The 23,162-nt window shown below is 43.0% G+C and overlaps 1 protein-coding gene and 1 long non-coding RNA gene across 7 annotated transcripts; one reads left to right on the top strand and one right to left on the bottom strand.

Annotated features, from left to right (window-relative positions):
- Window positions 1-1,456: 1,456 nt before the first annotated feature.
- FXN (frataxin) lies at window positions 1,457-19,228 on the bottom strand. 6 transcript variants are annotated; one of them, XR_003995074.1, is made up of 6 exons: window positions 18,718-18,872; window positions 15,823-15,905; window positions 14,987-15,068; window positions 14,329-14,449; window positions 9,492-9,589; window positions 1,457-6,130 (listed from the first exon to the last, which is right to left on the bottom strand). XR_003995074.1 is itself a non-coding variant. In XM_030512245.1 (5 exons), exons 1-5 carry the CDS (start codon window positions 18,850-18,852, stop codon window positions 5,977-5,979), a joined length of 591 nt encoding a protein of 196 aa, XP_030368105.1. In that variant the 5' UTR covers window positions 18,853-19,228; the 3' UTR covers window positions 1,457-5,976. The 6 variants fall into 6 exon arrangements, 5 of the variants coding, with proteins under 5 accessions (XP_030368105.1, XP_030368108.1, XP_030368106.1 ...); XM_030512245.1 differs by lacking the exon at window positions 14,987-15,068 and having other exon boundaries at window positions 18,718-19,228; XM_030512246.1 differs by lacking the exon at window positions 14,987-15,068 and having other exon boundaries at window positions 4,456-6,306; window positions 18,691-19,068.
- LOC115619635 lies at window positions 19,161-22,697 on the top strand. Its single transcript, XR_003995075.1, has 2 exons — window positions 19,161-19,627; window positions 22,068-22,697. It is a non-coding gene; the product is annotated as an uncharacterized LOC115619635 (long non-coding RNA).
- Window positions 22,698-23,162: the final 465 nt, after the last annotated feature.

Raw genomic sequence — 23,162 nt, 5'->3', positions numbered from 1 at the left:
GCCCTACCGTGCCCTCAGCACTGCCCGCTGCCCGCCGCCCCGAGGGCTGCCACAGCGGCGCCGAGTCCGAGTTAGTGCGGGACCGGCGCCAGAGCCAGTACGGCCGCTCCCGCCGAGTCGGGCGATTTCCTGCGGGCGGGGGCGGTGCGGCCCGGCCGGGGCGGGGCGGAGTCCGGCCGCAGGTGCCGGCCTCGCCCCGAGGTGGGGCAGGCGGCGGGGGGAGGGCAGCGGCGGGCGGGCAGGCGCCTGGGCCCCTCCGCGGGCGTGGCCTCACCTGCGCCCGGCCCCGGCTGAGGGGTGACTCTCCTGGCGACCCCGCCCCCGCTCTTTCTCACTCAGAAGGCGGCGGCGGGCGGGGGAACAGGAAATACCGGTCGCAGCCCGGTACTCCGCGCCGCTGAGTCACCGCGGCGGAGCCGCCTCGGCCTCGGATGTCAGCCTTTCTCAGCCCGTTCCGTCTGCCGGGACGGGGCCGCGGCTCTGTCCCCCGGCTGTGCCCGAAGCGCCCCGCGGCCGGCCCGGGGCGGAGCTGTTCGGCCGCTGCCGCTCGCGGGGTGCACCGGCACCCAGCCCCGCGTGTTGTTTTTGTGTTGTTTCCGTTTACATCAGGTTTTGCTAGGAGCTTGGGATCGTTGCCCGGCTAAACTTCTCTAACCGGAAGACCTCTGAGGCAGCTCTAAAAACCACCACACAGTGGTGGTTCTGCACGTATGCTTCTGAATCGGGTTCTTTCCTGCTTTTTATCGCAGAAGAACCACAGCCAAGTTCCCTCCACTTGACCGGTGCGCTCTGGCAGCTCCGAGGAGCTGGGTGTTCACATCTTCACTCACAGCTGAAACAGCCAAGATTAGCAGAAGGCAGAAGAGCTCCATTTCCAGCCCAGAACATGCAGCGTCGCCCTGCGAGCCATACCGATACTGTTCCCGAAACCTTAACTTGACAAAAGGGAGCTGCACTGGAGGCTGGCATTCCACAGGTATCAGCTTTCCGGCATCACTGATGTCCTGCAGCCAAAATGAGAAAGACAAGGCCAAGCAGCCCTGACAGGATTCTTTGGAGTCGTGTTTCTTCTGCGTTGTAAAGCACTAAACGTCACCAAGAATTCCTTATCTGCACCCCTGGGTGGTTAAATCCCACACGAGCCCCTCTGAAATCAAACAGTATAATCCCCTACTACCAGCCCTGTGACATAAAACCTACTGACAAGTTTCGTGGTTTGTGGTTAGTTGCTGGTGGGAAAGGGCAGATGATTTTTCAACAGACACTAAATACTCCAGATTCCCACAGCATTCTAATTCAGGTTGTTTTCTTCCTCGTTAGGTGCAGGTGACATTTGTGCAGTATGCCTGATACAGAAATTAAGATAAAGAAGGCAAACAGTGTTCCTAACGAAGGCGCCGGACTTTGGAAGGCAGGGCACCGAAAGAGCCCATTTTATTGACAGCAAATACGAAACTACATTCAGACGTTTTATTGAAAAAGTCTCCTTGTAGCAATAGTTAATAATTAACATGCCTGTGCATGGCATACTGTAGTCTTCAAGTGACAACTGCAGCCTAAAAGTTCCAAACAGCAAAACTGAGGAGGTAACTTGTCATTTTCTGCCAGCTACAGACAGGCTCAGTCATCAGCACGTAATAGAATATTGCATTCAGGCAGAACCAAGGCATAAGGAGTGGAAATTCAGCCTTACTTCCAGGTGTGTGTCAGATCACTCAGCTGACACTGTGCTGGGTGTATGTTTCCTTACTGAGTGTTTAAAAACTTTATCTCTTAGTTCTCTAAATGTTTTTCTGAAGTTACTTTTGCAACAGTGGCCTTACAGTGCCTGGTTAATGGTTTCTAAAATGCTGTGGAGTGATACTATTGACATTTAATATATTCCTGATTTTTTTAGTAGGACAGTAGATAACATTGATGGCTAGCAGAAGAGCCTACATCTTGAAACTACCAATGCTTACAAAATTAATCACTGTAATGCTGATCACATAGCATACTTACCATGGCACAAATGGTTTTTAGAACAATTTAGCAAATTGGAGAAGGCAGCAGCAACAATTACATGCCTTGTTTTAAACATTTATTGTTTCCTTATCTAAATGCATCTCCTTCCTTAACCTGAACTCCAAAAAATGTTTGTAATTAGTAACTGTTTAAAAAACTTTAATTGTCCTTAGCTCTCTGTATTCTATCCCCAGCAAAACAGCCTCTCCTTTGGCAGAGGTCATGAACCTTGTCTCTATTCTATGACTGCCAACAGTACAGTTTACATAAGCGACAATTTGGGACAGAGGGGGACGTAACTCAAACATGACTTTTTCTTATCTTTAAACAGGAGTTTAAAGAAAAGTAATATGAATAGCAAAATGGACTGAAGTATGTTTGATTGGTCACAATTATAAATAGCGGTGTACAGTAAATTTAAAATACCATCTCCTGAGGGGCCACACATGATGCTGCTTGCCCCATCTCTCCTTGCCCTGCCAAAAGCAGCCGTTGGGCAAAGTTAATCTCTTCCTGATAGCCTTTGCTTCTGCCCCTCCCATGCTTCCTTTTCTATTTTGAATGTTCTTCCAGGTATTTTGGCAAGCCTCCGCCTTCCTTCCCAGGACTCCCACACATTCCAGGTTGTTAGCACAATCAGAGTTCAACCATTAACCAGGAGCTAAAAGCAATCAAACACAAAGCTCCCTGCAAATCCCCCTTCCCTTATTTGTCTACCACGTCTTCAGGACAGGCCTTTATCCTATTTATTGAAGTTGCTAAAAGACTTTGGGAATTTTAAGGAATAAGACAGGATGATTTTATCACATGGAACAGTCTTGCAAGGAAGAGGTAAGGTTTCTTAAGAGTTAAGAAAGTGGAAAGCACAAGTGGAAAGCGAATGGAAAGGAAAGTGGAAAGCGCAAGTGGAAAGGAAAATGAACCAAGAAACACCAGATGAGCATTTAGGCACATAACTCCTGTCAAACAAATGTTGTACTTTGTGAGCAATACAGACTGTGAGTGGTTGCTGCAAGCTTAACTTGACTACCTGAATCAACCAAGACTTCCAAAGAAATCACTGGTACACATGAAACAAAGAATTTTAGCAAGGTTAGACATGCTACGACTTTCAGACTGTAGGCCAGAAGACCACAATCATCAGAACGAGTGACTGGCTATTGGTGAAAACTCTTGATATACCCAGAAAAACCCAACACACTCCACTTTCTCTGCTGAGTCTGAGCATCCAATACAGCTACAAATGCCAATCCTGTCTTTCAAAAGCACTTTGTATGTTTTCCTTCACCAAAGATGGTGTAACTGTCTTCTGGGAAAAATGGTGCCAGCCCCAGTACGAACTGGCTGGTTCCTGCCAATACTGTCCATAGAGTGTATCAAGTGATTTTAATACAGCTATTTCTTCTGGGAGAGGTGAAAAAAGAAACTATTGATGTGATGTCAGGCCTGTAACCACAAACAATCTGAGTATTCAAGTAAATTATGTTAGTAGAAAATAGTATGGAACAGCTACTTGTCTTGGGGCAAGTCTGACATTAGGATTAGAGCTCATCCTGAGTCTCTCTGCAGGAGCATCATGGCTGACAGAGTCCTTGCCCTTAACTTGCAGTTTGATGCAAGTATTAGAGCAAAAAATGAGTCATGTCCTATGATTCATTATGTATACCGAGATAAAACTCATTGAACTTGCTGACACTATTTATCTTTACCAGTTAGATTAAATCCATTTGTTATTCCGATACCTAAAAGCAGGAAATTGCACAAATAGCAGTAGCATTATGGATGAAGTGCAGGGCACGTCAAATGTGAAAGCTGAAGCACTCTTATAAAATCCACCCTAACTGGCCAAATTTTGAACAGAATCTTTCCAGTAAGTGTTTCAAGAAACACAAAGAATTCAAAACAATATGCATGGCTGCGGTCTTCAGCTTTATCATCATGGCCTGAAATCACACCTTTACATAATGAATGAAGAATTCTACATGCAGCTTTATCTTGGTATAAACATTTGCACAAGAGGTAAAGGAATGGAGAATGAAGTCCAAATATGACTCAGATGAGTGTTAGTATTTTGCATGCAAATTACTTCATATTTTTTTGAAAAGTCAATCAGAAAAATAATTACACAAGCTGTACATGATGAGGCAAAGGAAGAACCAGGAGAAAGTAGTCCTGATTCAAGTATCAAGTCATTAACATTTATGCAAATGTGTTTAAATAGCTATTTGAACTCTGAGGAGATTGAGCTAAGTACTATTGTTTTCCATATGTTGTAAATTATTTTCAGTGTTCTAAGTTCAAAGCAGTAAAAAGATGTTCTATTTTTTGCTTTCCTTTGTTAAAAAACCAAACCAAACCAAACCAAACCAAACCAAAAAACCTTTTGTTCTTATACTCACATGAGTTGGTAGTCATTGTATTTACCTCATCCAGTAGAGTTGAAATTTCAGGTAATTGCCATATTTTTTTATTCTGATTGAAAAACAGGCAAACAGCATGCACAATTAACCAAGAGCTGCTTTCAGTGAAATGTTACTCTATTTTAATGGTGGGAAATAGCAGGTAACAATGCTTATATTTTAAATGCAAATACTGGGCAACAATAGCTGTATAGCTATTTTCAATGACAAAACTAATCACATCTGTAATAATTCTAGCTAGCCAGAGAGTCATGCCAAACTACCCACAAGCATCAGAAGAACCAAGAAGAAAAATACTTTGCACTGAATAACTTTTCATACAGATAAACAATTTATAAGAGTATGGTATAACTGTTTCCTCAAGAATTGGTCAACAACTTTGTGTGTCCATTTTACAGGCAATTAAAACCCACAAGTGGTAATAATCCAACAGTGCAAGCATTGAAGTGTTCTTCTTGCAGTTCATAATTTCTTGTAAAGCTTTTTGGTTTAAGATCGTAAGTATATAATCTATTTCATCCTTATTTTTTAGCAGCTTGAAAAACACATCATCAGTCGAAATACCATATTTGATTACAAGAAGCAAAAAGGCAAAAGTTTCTGGATCAGCATGGTACTGAGGGAAGCCTGGCTGTATCATGGTGAAAAAGTATAATCTCATCTTAACCTTAAGAAATGCAGAACAAAAGTAGTGCAAATTTTTGCTACTGTGAATCTTAATTTTACCTGACTAAAAAGTATGTATTTTTACTCTCTGAAGAACAAAAGGGAACAGAAAGAGAAATCCACAGTTTGCACATTCACAGAATGAATTTGCTGAGATACTGCTGCACAGCTTAAACTTGACATACCAGCCTTTACAGTTCCATATGATGCTTACAACCATACAGACCTCTAAGTAATTTAAAGTTTAGCTTAAAAAAATAGAAACTCCAAAACCCCATCAAAAACCTAATCTTTCATAAAACCTAATGCTAAAGAAACTAGAATTTGGAGAATAGAGAAAATTCAGCAGTACCAAGAGAAAAGCTCTTCTTTTACATGCATTACACAAAATGGAAAGTTTCTACTGTGACACTCATTTTGTTTCTGACATGTTCAATATGACTGTGATGTGTTATTCACTTGCAATGCATTCACAGTACCACAACTTATGTCAATACAATTCACAGGCATTTCTTCTTTTGGGTGAATGTCTCACCAAAAGTTTAGTATTTGTGTGCTGCTCAGAAGTCACCAGGTGGGTCAGTCCTTACATCCAAACAAGACTATAGACAGTAAGAATTCAAGACTTACTTCTGCACTGAGAAAGTAAGAAATGCAGTGACATGAAGGGCAACCTCATCCACCTGTACTACATGGAGAGGGACTGAAGCAGTGACACAGAAGCCCGAAGACTGAGCACTAGAGAAATATGTATTATTTTCATTTTTGTTGCACAACATAGTGATGTCAAGAAAAACAACAAAAGAATTAAGCTCAGGTACTTCAGAAAATAAGGAAGGGCTTGGCTTGTGGTTAAAGTCTTTAAATTCCATGAGGCAGAATATCATCAAGTATCTTCTTTCCCAGAATACATTAAGCAGGACAAATCCAACTTAGTTTTTAACGCTGTTGAAAGTTCTTTTGATAGTAGTTCATGAAGGGATACTCTGTCATGAGAATACACCCAATTCCGTCCAGTCCAGTCATAGCGCTTGGGCCCACTAGAAAACAAAGCACATGCTGTGCAAGTACAGATTATTCATGGGGAGCTGCTGGAAGCCTGCATTTATAATGTACCCCAGGAAAAAGAACACACAGCATAGAGAAGGGCTGGTGGGCAGTCTAGGGCAGTGGAGCAGAAGAGGCCAGATACTGCTGAGCCATCCAACAAATATATCTGAAAGGAGACAAGATATATCGGTCGCTGACATAAGCTCCTTCCCTTCTTGCTTTTGGCACTGATTTCCCCAGTTTCTTCCCTTACCCTCTTATCACCCCACCTGTATAATTTTCTTGCACACAAATATTACAAGGGATATTTGTATAATGCTGAATTAATGGTATTGACTAGTTCTTGCAGCAGTCACATGCAGATATTCTAAGCACAGCAGAACACAAATCACCATTCTCTCTTTATTCTTAGATGCAACAAAAGAATTTACCAGCTGAAAGCAAATATATTGGCATGTAGGAGGTTTATATTTAAAATGCTGTTTTCCTCTATGTTATCATATAGTTGTTGGCTTGACTTTTCAGGCCTATATTAAGTATCAAGAAAGAAACTTGAACACCCAGGTTCTATTCCAGACCTCTCTATCTACCCAATTCTCCACACTGGAAACAGGAGAATGATTGAAAGGCACTCACTACTGTTAACATCAGCTAAGAAACTAAGAAAAAAGAAAGAAATAAAATGGTTGTCTAGGATAAACAGACAAATGATCTATCTTATCCTTCAACTCACAGGACGAAATGCTGTGGAATGGAGACAATCCATGCATAAGATCTGCTGGAAAACAGACTATCTTATATACACACAAGAACGATCTGCAGGTTTTCGACAAACATAAACACTAATCTGAACCTTGGATATCCTGAATTACTCACAATATTCAAATGAAGAAATTTCCAACTACTAAACAAACTATGAGGAGTCAGAAATGCAAGCACAAATCAAAGTCACTTCCACTGAAATCACACTTGCTGTATGTTAAGTGGTAACTATTTGGAATCAGGATTATGTGCTCTAGTTATTTACTACGCATTTTTCACTTCTTTGTCTGTGCAGCACCAGCCTATGTCGGCACTGTCCTGCACCTAGGGAATGACACAATGGGATGCAGCCATTCATGAAAAGCGGGCTAAGACAGGCTATTTAATTAACGACAAAGAAAAGCATAAGTTATTTGAACTGTTTTTAAATGTTACATAGTAAGGATCAGTGATATGGCTAGCATATGAAATGCCTCCATTGCCCTCTGAATCTTCAAAATGCTGTACAAATGTGGGGGTTTTTTTTAATTTAAATTAAAAATTGAAGCAAGGATCTTGTGAATTCTGTAAAATGCCTACGAAGTTAAATATAGACTAAATATATTTCTCATTAAAAGTCTGCATACATTTTTAAACAGTAAGAGAGAAGAATTAAAATATTGCATTACGGTATTATTAAGAGATACTGTGTAAGGTTTAAAAGTCTTTTCAGTCAAAGGAGCTACGTGAAATTACTGCAGTCACACTGCTGGCAGGTTACACCCATGCCTGAAACCCCCTTTTAAAATTGTTGACTAAGTAAAGCTTTGCAAACACAAGCTTAAGTTCACTTCAGTGTATAGATGTAGGATAGCAAACAGAAGGTCAAAAGAATTCAAGAAAATGTCTCTCTCTCAAATCTTAAGAATTTGTCTTCCTTGGAATATGTTCTTAAAGACCCAAGATGCTTTATTTACTGTACAAACAACATTCAATGCAAGTGATCACCAGCAGGCATATTTGCTTCTTACAGTTCCTAGTACATTGCACAAAGGAAATGTGTCACTCCAGATCATATAGTGTCTGCTGGAGTTGCTTTTTAGAACTTAGGAAATAAGTGAACATGCAGCATCATATTTCAGGAAATACCACTGTTTACCATCATACCAGTTGAGGAAGCACAAAACATTTGTAGGTGAATCATTTTTCTTTGTAGATTATGAAAAGTATCATCGAGAGAATTTTCGAGTTCATCTCTTTCCTTGTGTATTTTTATTCACTACTGGAGCAATCAAAAAAATTAAGTTTAATGTTTTTCCACAAATTCCATATTCTGGAGCATTAATGTCTTAGCTCAATCAGTGTTGAACAGGTAAGAATTCTCTGAATTTTGGTTTTCAGAAATAGATGAAATCTTTGTGTCAATGACACAAAAATCTTACAGTCATCTTAAGCAGAATCAAGGTTCAGAAATTATGCTATTTGAAAATATATTGAATGAATAAATTCTGACACTCAGCCTGCATGTGTCTAAACAAAAAGGTTTGTTAAAGTTGCTAGGCCTGTCCTTTAGCAAGTCACGTACCTGCTAAGTAAATTATTTAATAAAAGGATTCTGGGATAGGAGTTAGTATAAAAAAATTACTAACCTGGTGTGCTGTGTAGCAGCCAGTACAGTAAAGCAAAGTTAGAATTTTCTTTAGGTAAATTTCATGTCTATTAAATTGTTTCTCTTAAAATCTTGAACTCCACGGTAGGTTCTCCCCCTCCCCCGAGACACAAACCCTGCTACAGAATTCTACTACTGCAAAATCATTCCCAGTTTTGCAATCAATGCATTCTTTCTGAACAACATTAAAGAGGTATGCCTGCATAGTTACTGGGAGTGCTCATACTTTCCAGCTAACTGGTTCCTTCACCAGTAACACTGACCAACTCCCTCAGTCCAGACAGTGGCAGAGAACACAAATTTTTTGGGGAGACAGCTACAACATTTTCCCACTTAGCTGCCTGCCCTCCCCGCTGAAACCAACCAGAAGACCTGGAATGGATCAAAACACAGCATTAGAGAAGGCAGAGCGAACAGCTAGCCAAGGCTTGGTAAAGGGCAGATGCTTGACGAAAACAACCAGTGCAAGAGCACATAAACATATAAAACAGGAAATCCCACAAGCTTAAAGGGGAAGGAGCCACCCTGTTTAAATACAAAGAGAAGCTTAGATCATAACATCATCATCATCATCACTCTTTCCAACAGAAGCTTTGGGTTGTTTTGTTTGGTTTTTTTTTTTTAAATCATGCTGTTTATTTTTTCTATGAGCAGGCTATCTTCCTGCAGACAGTGGTTTTGGACCAGAACAGCACATGAAAATTCTGTATTACACATTTCCTGGATTAATTTAGATGTGTCAGTATACTGCACTGTGCCTCAAACCTCTGTAACAAATTATTACCAAACGTTTAGATTATATCATGTTTTGAGAATATACTGAGCAAAAGGGTTATTTATGAAAAGGATATTACATAGTCCGTGCTGTGCTATAAAAAAAAGGGGCAGTACATTTCGACCCAGTTTGCAGACATTACATAGCTAACTTACACATAACTTACCTAGTGGGTGAGGACAGCCAAATCTGACGGTTTGGTGTTTGCTTATTGATTACGTATGTTCCCATGTCTCCACCTAATTTAACTGTTAGAACTCCACTCTTAAAAAACAAAAGAATATAGAAGTTAAAAATTTGCCTCCTGTTACTTGACAAGAATGACATAATCTGCAGTAGATAAAAGAGAAACTTGCATTTCTGTATCACTTTCCCAACTATTTCTGTAACAATAACAGCTTGGAAGAAGGATCATTAGGTTCATAAACTTATGGCAATACCTAGGACAACCTGCATACCTTTGTGTCTGATTTAGACTTTAGACCTTCTGGTCAGAGTTCGGTTTAGTGTGTTTGCACCATTCACAATGGCACTGCTTAAATAATACTCTTGAGCTTTTGACTTGTCATCTTGGAAGGACTGCCAGTTCATTCAGCAAAACTAAAACATCATCTAGTAACAACTTTTTCTATTCCTGAACAACCCAGAAGTGGTGTGGTTCAAAATATAAGATGCTTTATGTGTCATTGCTAGGGTCCTGAGCCATGCAATTTTACCTAACTTTTCCTAAGTAACTGTAACAGTTTCCCAGGGAATAAACACAATTCTTTCTCCAATAATTCTGATGAAGTGCTTAGATCCTGAATCATACCTCAAAAATGTTCCACTTCTAAACTCCATGAGGTCTGGTTTGTTTTAGTTATGCCAGCTTTAGACCATTATACTAGCAAGTATCTATTTTCTCTTTTTTACTCGCGTTTCCTACTAACAACATGATTCATGTTTCTCTGACATTTTCACAAGTGCATTTGAAAAGCATACGTTAACTCTGACAAAAATATTTATGTTCTAACTTTAAAAGAACAACCCTACTTAGACGAAAGGTAACCTACAGATGATCCAAATTATGCTAATTAAAAATTACAGTTTGATGATTCAGGTAACAGGTTAGTCATATTTTATCTACAGTTTCTCAAATACTTCATACCTTATAGCATTCCCTTTAAAAGAATCATACTTTTCATGCTTTAGTCAGAAGAGCCACTGTCATTGCTAGGGCTATTTGCTATGTATAAACACTTACAGTGGGGAAAAAAACTTTCATTTATGAATACCTACTGCCTGCAAACTTAATCTGTAGCACAGGCAGTAGCTTTTAAGAACTTAAATTGCAAAATGCTTTTACTGTATTTTGTAGCGTGTGTTTTGTACTACTGGATGAATGTTTGTTAGCTCCTGGTAACAAGAATATTTGAAGAAAGGTATTTTTTCTCCTGGACATGACAACCTTTAAAGGTCCCTTCCAGCCCAAGCCATGACCTATGATCCTATATAAATTGTATAAAGAGATCAAGTTCATAACAAGTCATGGGCATAACAGACCTTTATCACGTTCGCCACCTGGTGGCGTGCTACAGCATTAGCCTTTGACTGGAATTGAAACTTGGGACTCTTAAACCTTTCACTCTTTCACCTTTCAGAAACAACGACATATTATTACGTAATCATACAGTTTATGCAACAAAGGAGTACTGGTAAAAATTCAGACGGATGTAAGAATAATTCCTTTTGAGCCTCACAGAGAGTCAAACATTCCACTCTACAGCGGCTAGAGGTAAAATTCTGACATATGACCTTCACATAATGAAGTGTTTAAGAATATTAAAGTGGTAAATCATAATCTTTTGCTAATTTTTGTCCTAAGCTCTTTAAATCAGGCTTATAGGTGCTAATATTGGCAAGGGATGTAAAAAATAACAGGAAAGGATTCTAAGGATATGTAGCAAATAAAAGACAGACTAGGGACAATGTGGGCCCTCTCCAGAAGCTATCAGGAGGACTGGCTACCGTGGATTTGGAGAAGGCTGAGGTTTTTAATGACTTCTTCGCCTCAGTCTTCACCAGCAAATGCTCTGACCACACCACGAAAGTCTTGGAAGGCAAATGCAGGGACTGTGAGAATGAAGACCTTAGGCCCACTGTAGGAGAGGATCAGGTTCGAGACCATCTTAAGAACCTGAACGTGCACAAGTCCATGGGACCTGATGAAATCCATCCACGGGTCCTGAAGGAGCTGGCAAATGAAGTTGCTAAACCACTGTCCATCATATTCGAAAAATCCTGGCAGTCAGGTGAAGTTCCTGATGGCTGGAAGAAGGGTAATATAACCCCCATTTTCAAGAAGGGGAAGGTGGAAGACCCGGGGAACTACAGACCAGTCAGCCTCACCTCTGTGCCTGGCAAAATCTTGGAACAGTTTCTCCTGGAAAACATGCTAAGGCACATGAAAAACAACGAGGTGGTTGGTGACAGCCAACATGGCTTCACTAAGGGGAAATCCTGCCTGACCAATTTGGTGGCCTTCTATGATGGAGCCACGGAACTGATGGACAGGGGCAGAGCAGTTGACATCATCTACCCGGACTTGTGCAAAGCATTTGACACCGTCCCGCATGACATCCTTGTCTCTAAATTGGAGAGACATCAATTTGATAGATGGACCACTCGGTGGATAAAAAGTGGCTCGATGGCCGCACGCAAAGAGTTGTGGTAAATGGCTCGATGTCCAGTTGGAAACCTGTAACGAGTGGTGTCCCTCAGGGATCGGTGTTGGGACCGGTCCTGTTCAACATCTCTGCCGGCAACATGGACAGTGGGATTGAGTGCGCCCTCAGCAAGTTTGCCGACGACACCAAGCTGTGTGGTTCGGTTGATACGCTGGAGGGAAGGGATGCCATCCAGAGGGACCCTGGCACGCTTGTGAGGTGGGCAGATGCCAACCTTATGAAGTTTAACCAAGCCAAGTGCAAGGTCCTACACCTGGGTTGGGGCAATCCCAGGCACTGCTACAGGTTGGGCAGAGAAGAGATTCAGAGCAGCCCTGCAGAGAAAGACTTGGGGGTGTTGGTTGACGAGAAGCTTAACATGAGCCGGCTTCAGTGTGCGCTTGCAGCCCAGAAAGCCAACCGTATCCTGGGCTGCATCAAAAGAAGCGTGACCAGCAGGTCGAAGGAGGTGATCCTGCCCCTCTACTCTGCTCTTGTGAGACCTCACTTGGAGTACTGTGTGCAGTTCTGGTGTCCTCAACATAAAAAGGACATGGAGCTGTTGGAGCGAGTCCAGAGGAGGGCCACGAGGCTGATAAGGGGGCTGGAGCACCTCCTGTATGAAGGCAGGCTGAGAGAGTTGGGGCTGTTCAACCTGGAGAAGAGAAGGATGTGTGGAGACCTCAGAGCAGCCTTCCAGTATCTGAGGGGGGTCTATAAGGATGCTGGGGAGGGACTCTTCCTTAGGGACTGTAGTGGTAGGACAAGGGGTAATGGCTTCAAACTTAAATGGGAAGTTTAGACTGGATATAAGGAAGAAGTTCTTTACACTGAGGGTGGTGAAGCACTGGAATGGGTTGCCCAGGGAGGTTGTGGATGCTCCATCCCTGGCGGTGTTCAAGGCCAGGTTGGACAGAGCCTTGGACCACATGGTTTAGGGCAAGGTGTCCCTGCCCATGGCAGGAGGGTTGGAACTAGATGATCTTAAGGTCCTTTCCAACCCTTACTATTCTATGATTCTAATATGCTAAAACATACCAAATAGTAATGGTTAAACAATGTTTTGCTCTTCACCAGAAAAGCAATTAGCTGTAACATTAACTACTTAAAGCAACAAATAGTATTTACTAAGGGCAACAACAGAATCCTAACAACAGTGTTATTTTGTTATTTTCTATTTTAGCTATAAGATATAAAGAATGAACATTTTGGTTACAAAGTTATGCAGGAACAAGTCTGAAAACTACAGGGGTCTGTCTGCGGGGTGTTTTTGTGCGTTTGTTTTGGTGGTGTTTTTGTTGTTTGGGGTTTTATGTGTTTGTTTGTGTGGATTTTTGGGTTTGTTGGTTTGGTTTGGTTTTGTTGCGGTTTTTTTCACAGCGCAACCCAGACCATCTCTTCAAGGTCCCTGAGCATATAACCTTAACTGACAGGGCTAGTAGGAAGCAACCTCCTAGTGGTAACACATGAAGAGGGAGCAAAAGTTATGTGACTTCAAAAAAATGCGGCAGTGAAAGACTTGTGTTGCAGATGGCAGCGTAGGGAGGAACTGCACTCTCTTCCAAGTCATGTAGATGGCTGTAACATACAAACCACTTCAGGGCTTGTATATAAAGCTAACAACTTCCATATACAAATCAACTGCACATTTTTAATCTATCACTCCTCTAAAAGGATTTGACTGGCCAACCTATTAAAGACTACAGTTACCAGGCTATCAGCCGCCCAATGTCTCCCATGACAGTAGCTTTCTCTGGTCTCATTTTTGCAACTATCCAAACATTGCATCCTCTTGTTGCTTCTCTCCACCACAGGTTGTCATCCGTAAAGCCAGGATAAATGTACTCTACCTGGTCAAGACAAATTTACTTCTCGGTACTCAGGGCAACCAAAGAAACTGCCGTACCAGTTACATATCATGTACATGTACTATGCCACGTGGGCCTGTCCTATGGAAGTATTTACTGGGAGGGAAGAGATTGCTGATGTCCAATGCCTATGCATGCTTAGAAAAATTTATAGACCAGTTGCTGTCTCCTCTTGTGCTCATTTTTTTTCTACATTATGCCTTTCTCTACGCACTAAACATTTTAAATCCTCAAATCATATAGCAGCATGTGTTACTTTTCACCAGAACAGTTGCTCCAGTCAGTACAAACAGGCATATTTTTACAATAAAGCTGTAAAAACTCACTGTATTCTAAGTGTTGGCACAAAGGTGACCAATTTAAAATTCTCTTTCAAAAAAAAAAAAAAATCTACTGTAATTACATTGGTAATAGAATGCTTAAAACATACCCCTAAAGAGACGTCGTAATCTTCTGGGGTAAAAGGCTTATCTGTCAGGTCCTCAAAGAAATCTGCTAAGGAGTCCAGTGTCTCTTCAGCCAGTTTTTCGTAAGTGGTCTCATCTAAAGAGCTACAAATGACATACAAGTCCATAGTTAGGAGAAATCTGTAGAACACATTATTTTCCCTATAATAAAAACATACCATGACCTTGGAGGAAACAGTAACCATGAAATGAGCATATAAAAAAAGTAGGTGGTTTCTTTTTTTTTTTAGGTAATGTAGGTAACTATCCACCTTACAAATGGAGGTGGAATTTTGAAATTTTGGTAGTAGAGATCTCTTAACTGAGGAGTATGTACTTTTTTCCTCAGATATACTGACCTCTGTTTACTAAGAGGAGAGAGTTAGATTTCAAAACCAGGCATTTTCATAAAAGGACTTTGTGCAAGAATTACTTAGTTTCAAACTTTATGAAGAGACAAGCACCTCCTGTTCAGAAGCGTATGTCACTTGACTGTAAGAAACTTGCTGTAGCTATAAGCAGGTTAGAAACATCATTACCACATGCCATGTCCACATATGGCATTTGACTTCTCAACTTGAATTACAGCCTGGTAATTAGACGTTATTTAAAGTGTGCTTATGAACTAATACATACAATTACCTTCTTCTTCAGAGAGTCTTAAAGCACCTTTGTAGCCATTACGTAAGGCTTACAGCACTTGTGAGACTGCTTCTGTTATCCTCTTTAAATAAGTAGAAAAAGTTAGTGGGAACAAAGTCTAGGTTAGTTTAATTAGCCAAATGTAATTAAATCACATAAGTTTTTCCACCTGTATCAGTGTCAACTTTTAATAGAGCATGTAGGTGGGTATCTCTAGCAGCAGACAATTCAATAAAATCATTTAAGTTTTTGCTAATGGGTATAGCAATACAACAGTTACTATGGACTATAGTGACTCGGTATCTTTCAGTTGGTAATACAGATATTTTTAATGGTTTTTTTTTAAGTTTCTTGCTAGTCAGTTACTGAAATGTACTCTATGCCACTTATGTGAGGGACACCACAGAAAAACCTAGGGGCATGGAGGATGGAAAGCCTTAGGATTAGGCAGGATTCACGTACTGGTTCAGCGTGCAGTTCAGGTACTTAATGGTAAGAACCATTTTAGACACCTGCAGAATCCTTCATTGGGCCTCCAACAGCTGCATCAAAAGGGGAGAAATCTCTTGACAGGTACTGTGTCACATCCTCAGCACAAGCAGAAATTTCACGTATTCTGACATACGCGAAATGGTGCTAGACACCTATGTTTAGGTACATTAATTATTTCTTAAGTGGCTTCCCAAATTCACCCAAAACGCTTTTTGCTAAAACTGTTCTTTTCCTTTACATCATCACATCAACATTACATTAGCTGATACCCTTACCATGTCTACAGACTATTAAAAACATTCAGAGACAGCACTGTCATATGAATATCTCAAAATAAAATTTACCCTCTGTCATTCAGAGTTCCCGCACTTCTTAAATTCATGAACTGAACAGTCTTGCTCTTCGCCTCTGAAGCATATTGGAATTGCTGTTGAAAGTAAGGGTAAGTAACATGGAATTAAAAGTTAAACCACAAAGAATTATAAATTACGTATTTGTCACATAAACTAAGTAAATCCTTGAACACTTTTCCACCCTCCCCAAGTAAAATATTCATACTCTATATCACACAGCTAATAAGGAAAGAATTATGTAGCTTTAGTCTTTGCATGATTGAGGCAATCTAGAATATCCTTGTTTTCTGATACAAACTGATGAGAAAAAAAAAGAAAAAAAGGATCCTATTCATAGAATAGTGAATTAGGAAAGAGAACTGTTTTCTTTCCTATTGCTCTACTACAGAATTACTGAGCAACTTCAGACAACTAGCTTATGCCAAGATTTTCACAAATACCCGCTACTCAGATGCTTCATTATCAACAACTTGTGTCCCTTTGTTAGAAGCCATGAATGTTTTCAACTGAAGTAAACAGAAGCCCTGAATCCTCCTTACTTACAAAAGAGCTAATATCACACATCACATTCCAAATCTCTTCTGTAAAAAAGAAAAAAAAAGCTGTTTCATTCCTAATTTACCTTCCGTTTAAAAACGAACAAACAAAAAGCTTTTGTTTTTTTAAAAAAAGTACAGAAAAGCTTTACCAACATACTGGCAACATAAGCCAAGGGAGCAAAACGGACAATCCCTTTGAGGGGAAGCAATACATCCACATGGATAAAAATACAGCTGGTCTAACACACTAGCAGAAGCACTTATGCTATCCACCAAGATAGACAGATAGCATGTTTGTCATTTTCTTCTTAGCCTGGGCTACAAAGGTATATATTTTTTGATGAACAGGAAGATAGCATTCTTGATTGCTTTTTGTGTACTTGCACAAGGTTTTCAAAACTAGCAGAGTGAGCTGAAAAGAAAGTGACATTTAAAAAGGAACTACAACTGACCCTCTTCAAGCACACCGGAGAGCCAAACACAAAACCAGCTCTCTCCATATGGTTTGATGTCTATCCTCAGGCTTCACAGATGAACTGTCTGGTAGTCCAAAGCCACGACATGGTCATAAAGGACAGCAAACACCAAACTCTTACCATCACAATGATATATATTGACAAAATACACACCGATGCCTACATATTTTTGACTGTACCCTTTATCATTTTCTTAATACACACTTTGGATCAAAAGCTAAACAACCGTAAATGTGTCCAGGTTCTGGTCAGACTGAAGAGGTTGTAACTCCCTTAGTGTGCTCATGCTCAGTTTATGACTTGAGGCTGCCAACATAGTGGTAGCACACAGTTGGTATCACCCCTTCATGTACCAAACTCAGTGCTAAGGGTGGCCAGCATGCATTCTCTGCAATGGGAAAAGAGTAACAAACATGTAAATAGCTCTGAATCACAGCAACGACTGGGTTCAGTTTGTTGGCAACATGGACAGTGGGACTGAGTGCAACCTCAGCAGGTTTGCTAATGACACCAAGCTGTGTGGTGCAGTCAACACACTGGACGGAAGGGATGCCATCCAGAGGGACCTGGACAGGCTGGAGAGGTGGGCCAATGCCAACCTCATGAAGTTCAACCAAGCCAAGTGCAACGTCCTGCACCTGGGTTGGGGCAATCCCAGGCACAGCTACAGGTTGGGCGGAGAATAGATTCAGAGCAGCCCTGCAGAGAAGGACCTGGGGGTGTTGGTTGATGAGAAGCTTAACATGAGCCGGCAGTGTGCGCTTACAGCCCAGAAAGCCAACCGTATCCTGGGCTGCATCAAAAGAAGCGTGACCAGCAGGCTGAAGGTAGGTTCAGACCAGAGGCTGCCCCTCTACTCTGCTCTCGTGAGACCTCACTTGGAGTACTGTGTGCAGTTCTGGTGTCCTCAGCATAAGAGGGACGTGGAGCTGCTCGAGTCAGTCCAGAAAAGGGCCAGGAAGAGGCTGGAGCACCTCTCCTATGAAGACAGGCTGAGAGAGCTGGATTTCAGCTGCAGTTCAATCTGCAGAAGAGAAGGCTCAGGGGACCTTGTAACAGCCTTCCAGTACCTGTAGGGGGCCTACAAGAAACCTGAAGAGGGACTTTTTACAAGGGCATGTAATGATAGGACGAGGGGGAATGGCCTTAAACTGAAAAAGGGTAGATTTAAATTAGGTATTAGGAGGAAATTCTTTAACGTGAGGGTGGTGAGGCGCTGGCACAGGTTGCCCAGAGAAGCTGTGGCTGCCCCATCCCTGGCAAAGTTCAAGTCCAGGTTGGACGGGGCTTTGAGCAACCTGGTCTAGTGGAAGGGGGGTTAGATCTTTAAGATTCCTGCCAACCCAAACTATTCTGCGATTCTATGATACGATTCCCTCTGACAGCTCTCGCTGTTGCCGTTCCCACAGCGCACAACTGATGTACTTGCATGCTTTGGGAAGCATGCCGGCCCCACGCCTCTGCGCTCCGGTGCTCCCGCGGGCGGGGGGCCGAGGCGCGCTCCGGCCCGGCCAGCCGCTCCCGAAGCACCGCTCGGCCTGGCCGCCCGCCTCGGCGCCGCTTCACGGGGCGCGGGGCCGCCTTCTCCCGGACAGAGAGGAAGGACGCGCCCCGTTGCCGGCCGGCCCCCGGAGAGTACCGCGGGGGGAGGCCCTGACTAGCCCCACGGGCCTGCAGCACCGGCTGGGGACCCGCGGCCGCTGCGGAAACTCCGCAGCCGCCCTTCCCTCCCCGACCCCCACGGCCGCTCGCAGCGGCAGCCTGGGCCGATGCTGCCTTGGCCGACCCCGGGCAGTGGCAGCGCTGCCGCCTCGCCTTCTCCCTCCCGGCGTCGCAGGCCGCACCTCGCTACCCTGCCGTCTCAGGCTCACCGTCCGCCCGCGGCCGGCAGCGGCTGTCCCCACCAGCGGGGCGCCCCCAGGGCCTCCGCTCTGCCGCTGCGCCGCCGCCGCCGCCGCCACACGCTGCGCGGCATTCACCGCGCCGGCCGCCCCCAGCCTCCACATGTCGCCGCTGCCCGCCGCGGAACCGGCCGGGGAGGAGCCAACGCCCCCCGCCGGCAGCGAACAGGAGGCGTCGCGGCGCTACCGCCCTCCGCCGGCGCCGCTAGTCTGGTCTGGGTGTGAGGGAGCGCGGCGGCCGCCGGCGAGGCCTAGCCCAGCGGGCCTGTCGAAGCCGGGGCAGAGGGCCGGGCCCAATGGGCAGATCTCTTCCCCCTTCCCGGGCAGAGGCGGTACGCCCGGGCGGGCCGGGTCCTTCCCTAGTCTTGCGGGTCAGGGGACTGGCGGGTTTTTTCTGAGGGTCACCGCCCTCCGCCGCCGGCCGGACCCTTCGCCGTTGGCAGCGCGTCCGGAAACGCCTCCCGACCGCAGGCGTGCGTGGCAGCCAGGGGCTGCGGCCGCGGAACAGCGGCGGTCGTGCCTCACTCTGCCTGCCCGCCGCTGAAGGTGACGAGCAGCACATGTGCCCCTCGCAGCCCCCGTGGACTGCGGCGCAGCATAACCGCACTAAACTTCATGCGAGTGCTGTGCTGCCGAGACAACAGAGCTGTGTTGGGGTCCAGTACGGTCTTTCCCCACCGCGTGCCTTTTCCCGGCGATGGCAGTTTCCCTGTCAGTCCAGGGGAGACGGAGGGTGTCCCTCCCCCGCCGTTCAGCACAAGCATTGTGCAGCGAGGCTGTGCCTATAAAAGAGAAGTGCTGGGCCCTGCTCTACTGCTCGGACTTTCACGTGCATGGGAGAACTCGGGGACCTCGAAGCTCACCGGTATCATACAGACAGGTAGTTGTGAAGATCACTCGGTAACATGACTGCAGCCCCTGCACCCCGTCACCTCAGCTGCTCTTCTCGGATAGGGAAAAACTGCTCCTGGGTGAAGCTCTGCAAGGGCTTTCTCAGGCAAAGTGATCTTGCCATGTACAAGAGGCTGGAGCGTGGAAAGGGCAGAAATTACAAGCATAGGTATCCACCCCCCATTCACTGCTTTAAAAAAAAGGAAAAGAAGCAGGCCCAGGCAGGGCAGAGGAAAGTTGCTATTTGTGTTGGTATTTGTGCTGTTTTAGTGATTGTAACATACAGGCAGTTCCTACACACCACAGGTACTGACAGCAGCCCCATTTCAGCAGTCTGAGCTACAAAGCAAAATACTTTAAATTGAAAGTGTGTTGTAATCACAATCATTTCCTAAGCTGCATGATGAGAACCTACTTCCTGTAGTTGTGCTATTCTACAATTCTTGTCCTGTTTTCAAAGTACAGTATCTAAAATTTTTCCAGATCTAAGCAATAACAGAGAGGGATTCCCTCTTTCTCGACAATTTAGGGCAAGAACGGTAGGACACACTAGCAGTACAGAGAAGAAGCAATGGGACAAGGACCAGGACTAGTATTTTGGGTTCAAACTTTACAAAAGCTGATTGGACAATGGAGTCATGCCCCAAAACTGGAGTAGCTGCAACTCACACAAAAAACCTGTTGAGATTCCAGTTCGCATTAACTGCTGTTTGAGCAATCACTAAGTTCCAGGTTACTGCACTGATGTGAGCAGCTAACACGGATCACTTGAGAGAACAGGCAACGGTTTGTCCAGGAGCTATTTTGGCTGTGTGAATACCTGCACCAATGGAAAGACGCATTATTACAGAATACAGTGTCCACTCGAGGACCCATTCTAGGATGGTATTTGCTGTGCTACAAGTATTCTGATCCATTACCTCCTGTAGGTAAAATGTTACCCTGAGCCAGTAAAAGGAAAATAAAGCACATTATTTATCACAGCTGACATATGTTTGATAGACCTGCTGATGATGTGCTTTAAAAAACAGTGAAGAAAGAGAAGGGAATTTATATAGTTCTTACTGAGTTATTTAAATGCTGGTGATACTGTATTATTAATGATATATGAAGATGTCAAGAATCTCAGCTCGGCATCTTTTATTGTTAGTTAAACTGGGGGGGGGGGGGGGGGAAGGCTTACCAGGGAGATGAGAAATAAAAAATAGTTCTGATGAAAAAGTTTCTTAAAGAAAAAGCATGTTCTGTGGGAGCACAGACAAATTTCCTTTCAGATCCTTCCACAGGACTGGACTGAAAGATACCACAGTTGCAAGTAAAATTGTAAATATATAAAGCATACAAGTTTTTAAGAAACTTACCACTGTTTACTGTGATACACATTTTTTACATTTCTAAAACTCTCACTCAGGTAAGCAGATGGCATCATTCAACGCTTTAGGGAATAAATTGTCAAGTTTCTCACCAAGATTTGTATTATTTTTTTTTTCTTTAAAGTGAAATTACTTTCTACTACACAAGGAGCAAAAGCCCAGACAATTCAAGCTGGTTGTGCAAATTTCAACTGAGAGTTTGAGGTCTGTTGTAGTTAAGAGTTCCCTCTTCCAACCCATATTATTTTAGCTTAGTCACCCTCTTGTCTCTTTTCAGCAGAGTCCTGTGTGTTTCTTTGTCATCAGTATCTTCCCTCAGACCTAGTAGGAGTGTGTGGTGTTGCTGCATTTTGCAAGGAAAGTTTTTATACATTGAGCAGATACAAGATACTTTTAATTCCTTGGTGAGCAGCCCACACTCTTTATCACTTCTGGAAGAAACTAGTTATGTGTTTGCAGCTATTACGGCGTACATATTGAGATAAGGCCTATAGGGAAAAATAACTTTTATCAGACCACAGAATACATTAGTAAAGCAAACAATTTCCTTTTCATACCTCGGAGAGGGGAAAGCAGCTGGCAGAATGGAGGAAGGCCTGTTATTTTATGTAGCATTTGATCTAGTAAAAGCTGGTGCTTTTTTACATATCTTGCCATTCCTATAAAAAGAGTGTCAGAAGATATTTTCAGGTATTATCCAGGTAGTTCCACAGTGATTTTTCTCTAATTATCAAAAGCCATATGCAGCTCTAAACAGGAAATGCTAATCTCTTGTTTCTAAGTTCATGACAAATCAATGAATTGTTGTAATTAGGTATTTTCTCTGGTATTACCAATCTCACTTACAAAATCTTTTAAAAAATTGTCAACATTGTTCAAGTTCGTGAACTTTACAGGATGTTAGTATCAGTGAGGATCATTCACACAACTGCAAAAGGGCCTGAGTTTGGGGGTTAGCAATTTTAACATATTAATATATGTTAACATATAATTAAAACTATGTTAAATTAATATTTTAACATACTAATTTTTTTCATTTTGATCCTTGTCCCTTAGGTTAATGTTGTTCATATCACAGCACTTCAGTATCAGTATCATTTTAGGCTGGCGTAAAATAACTGCGAAGCAGTTCCAGATGCAAAATTGCTGCAGGGTCAGGCCCCACACCTGTGGGAGACCATACCTTAAGGTGACTGTCTCAAAGCTTGTTTGCAATCCTGATGAGCTCATTGCGAGACTTCCTGACAGTTTAACCAAGCTCAGCTGCTGTGAACAGATAAGGGACAAACAGCCACCCGAAACCAGTTTCGACCAAGGTCAAGAACGGTCATGTCACTTTGGGGGATGTGCCTGAGCATGGGTGACCACCCCAACCTGCCAAGGCATGCGCAGTCCACGGCAAATGATCATGCAGTAATCACATGAGCTCCACGGCAGGACTGAGAGCATGCACAGGAATGCAGTAAGACTCTACAAAGGACTGTGCGATGAAACGGCTGGTGGGACCCTCATCACCAAAGTACACAGAGACTACGGACCAATGGGATGCTGCTGGATCCATGATGGTGACTATCTCTTGCAACTCTATCCCGAATGTTTGCTAGATTTATTTCCTTTCCATTTTCTCTCTCTTTCGTATCGCTATTTTCCTACCACAGTAAATAAATACTTGGTTTAGACAAGTAATCAATAAATTTCTTTGATTAGCGGCATTTGGCCTCTTGTGTCTTAATCTCACTGTGGATATAACAATGAATCTCCTTGCCTTGGGTCCTCCCGGACTGGGACAATATCTTCTGTTTGGAAAGAGCTGATACCTTTCTTGTTGCATGCAGATGCATGCACCACTGCAAATGGGTCAGCAAATAGCTTCTACTAAGAATAGGTGGAGCGCACTACTGATTACTCTTTCATCACTCTAGTGTTAAGGGTTTGGGAAAACAGCATTGAGTTATATGAAATTAAATTGGCTGAAGTATAGGCAAAAGCAACAAGAAAACCGATCTTGGGATAGGTGTCAGTATTTTCAAACCGTTAAATTCTAGTACAAAGACATGAAATTGTTTTTTGTTTTGTTGGGTATTTTTGTTTTGTGTTTTAAAACTGAGGACAACTGTTACACACTACCACCAAAGGCAAAACCTGCCCTCT

This window comes from Strigops habroptila, chromosome Z (genome assembly GCF_004027225.2).
Source record: "Strigops habroptila isolate Jane chromosome Z, bStrHab1.2.pri, whole genome shotgun sequence".
Lineage (NCBI taxonomy): Eukaryota > Metazoa > Chordata > Aves > Psittaciformes > Psittacidae > Strigops > Strigops habroptila.
This window is presented reverse-complemented; position numbering and strand designations above follow the sequence as displayed.

Excerpts from the sequence above, each read along its gene's own strand:
- FXN (XM_030512244.1), bottom strand. The coding sequence starts at position 18,852 with ATGTGGAGGCTGGGGGCGGCCGGCGCGGTGAATGCCGCGCAGCGTGTG. Across the intron at positions 9,590-14,328 it reads ATTACGACGTCTCTTTAGGG|AGTGGAGTTCTAACAGTTAA; the intron begins GTATGTTTTAAG and ends TTGTTTTTTAAG. Across the intron at positions 6,131-9,491 it reads TGGCTGTCCTCACCCACTAG|TGGGCCCAAGCGCTATGACT; the intron begins GTAAGTTATGTG and ends TTTGTTTTCTAG.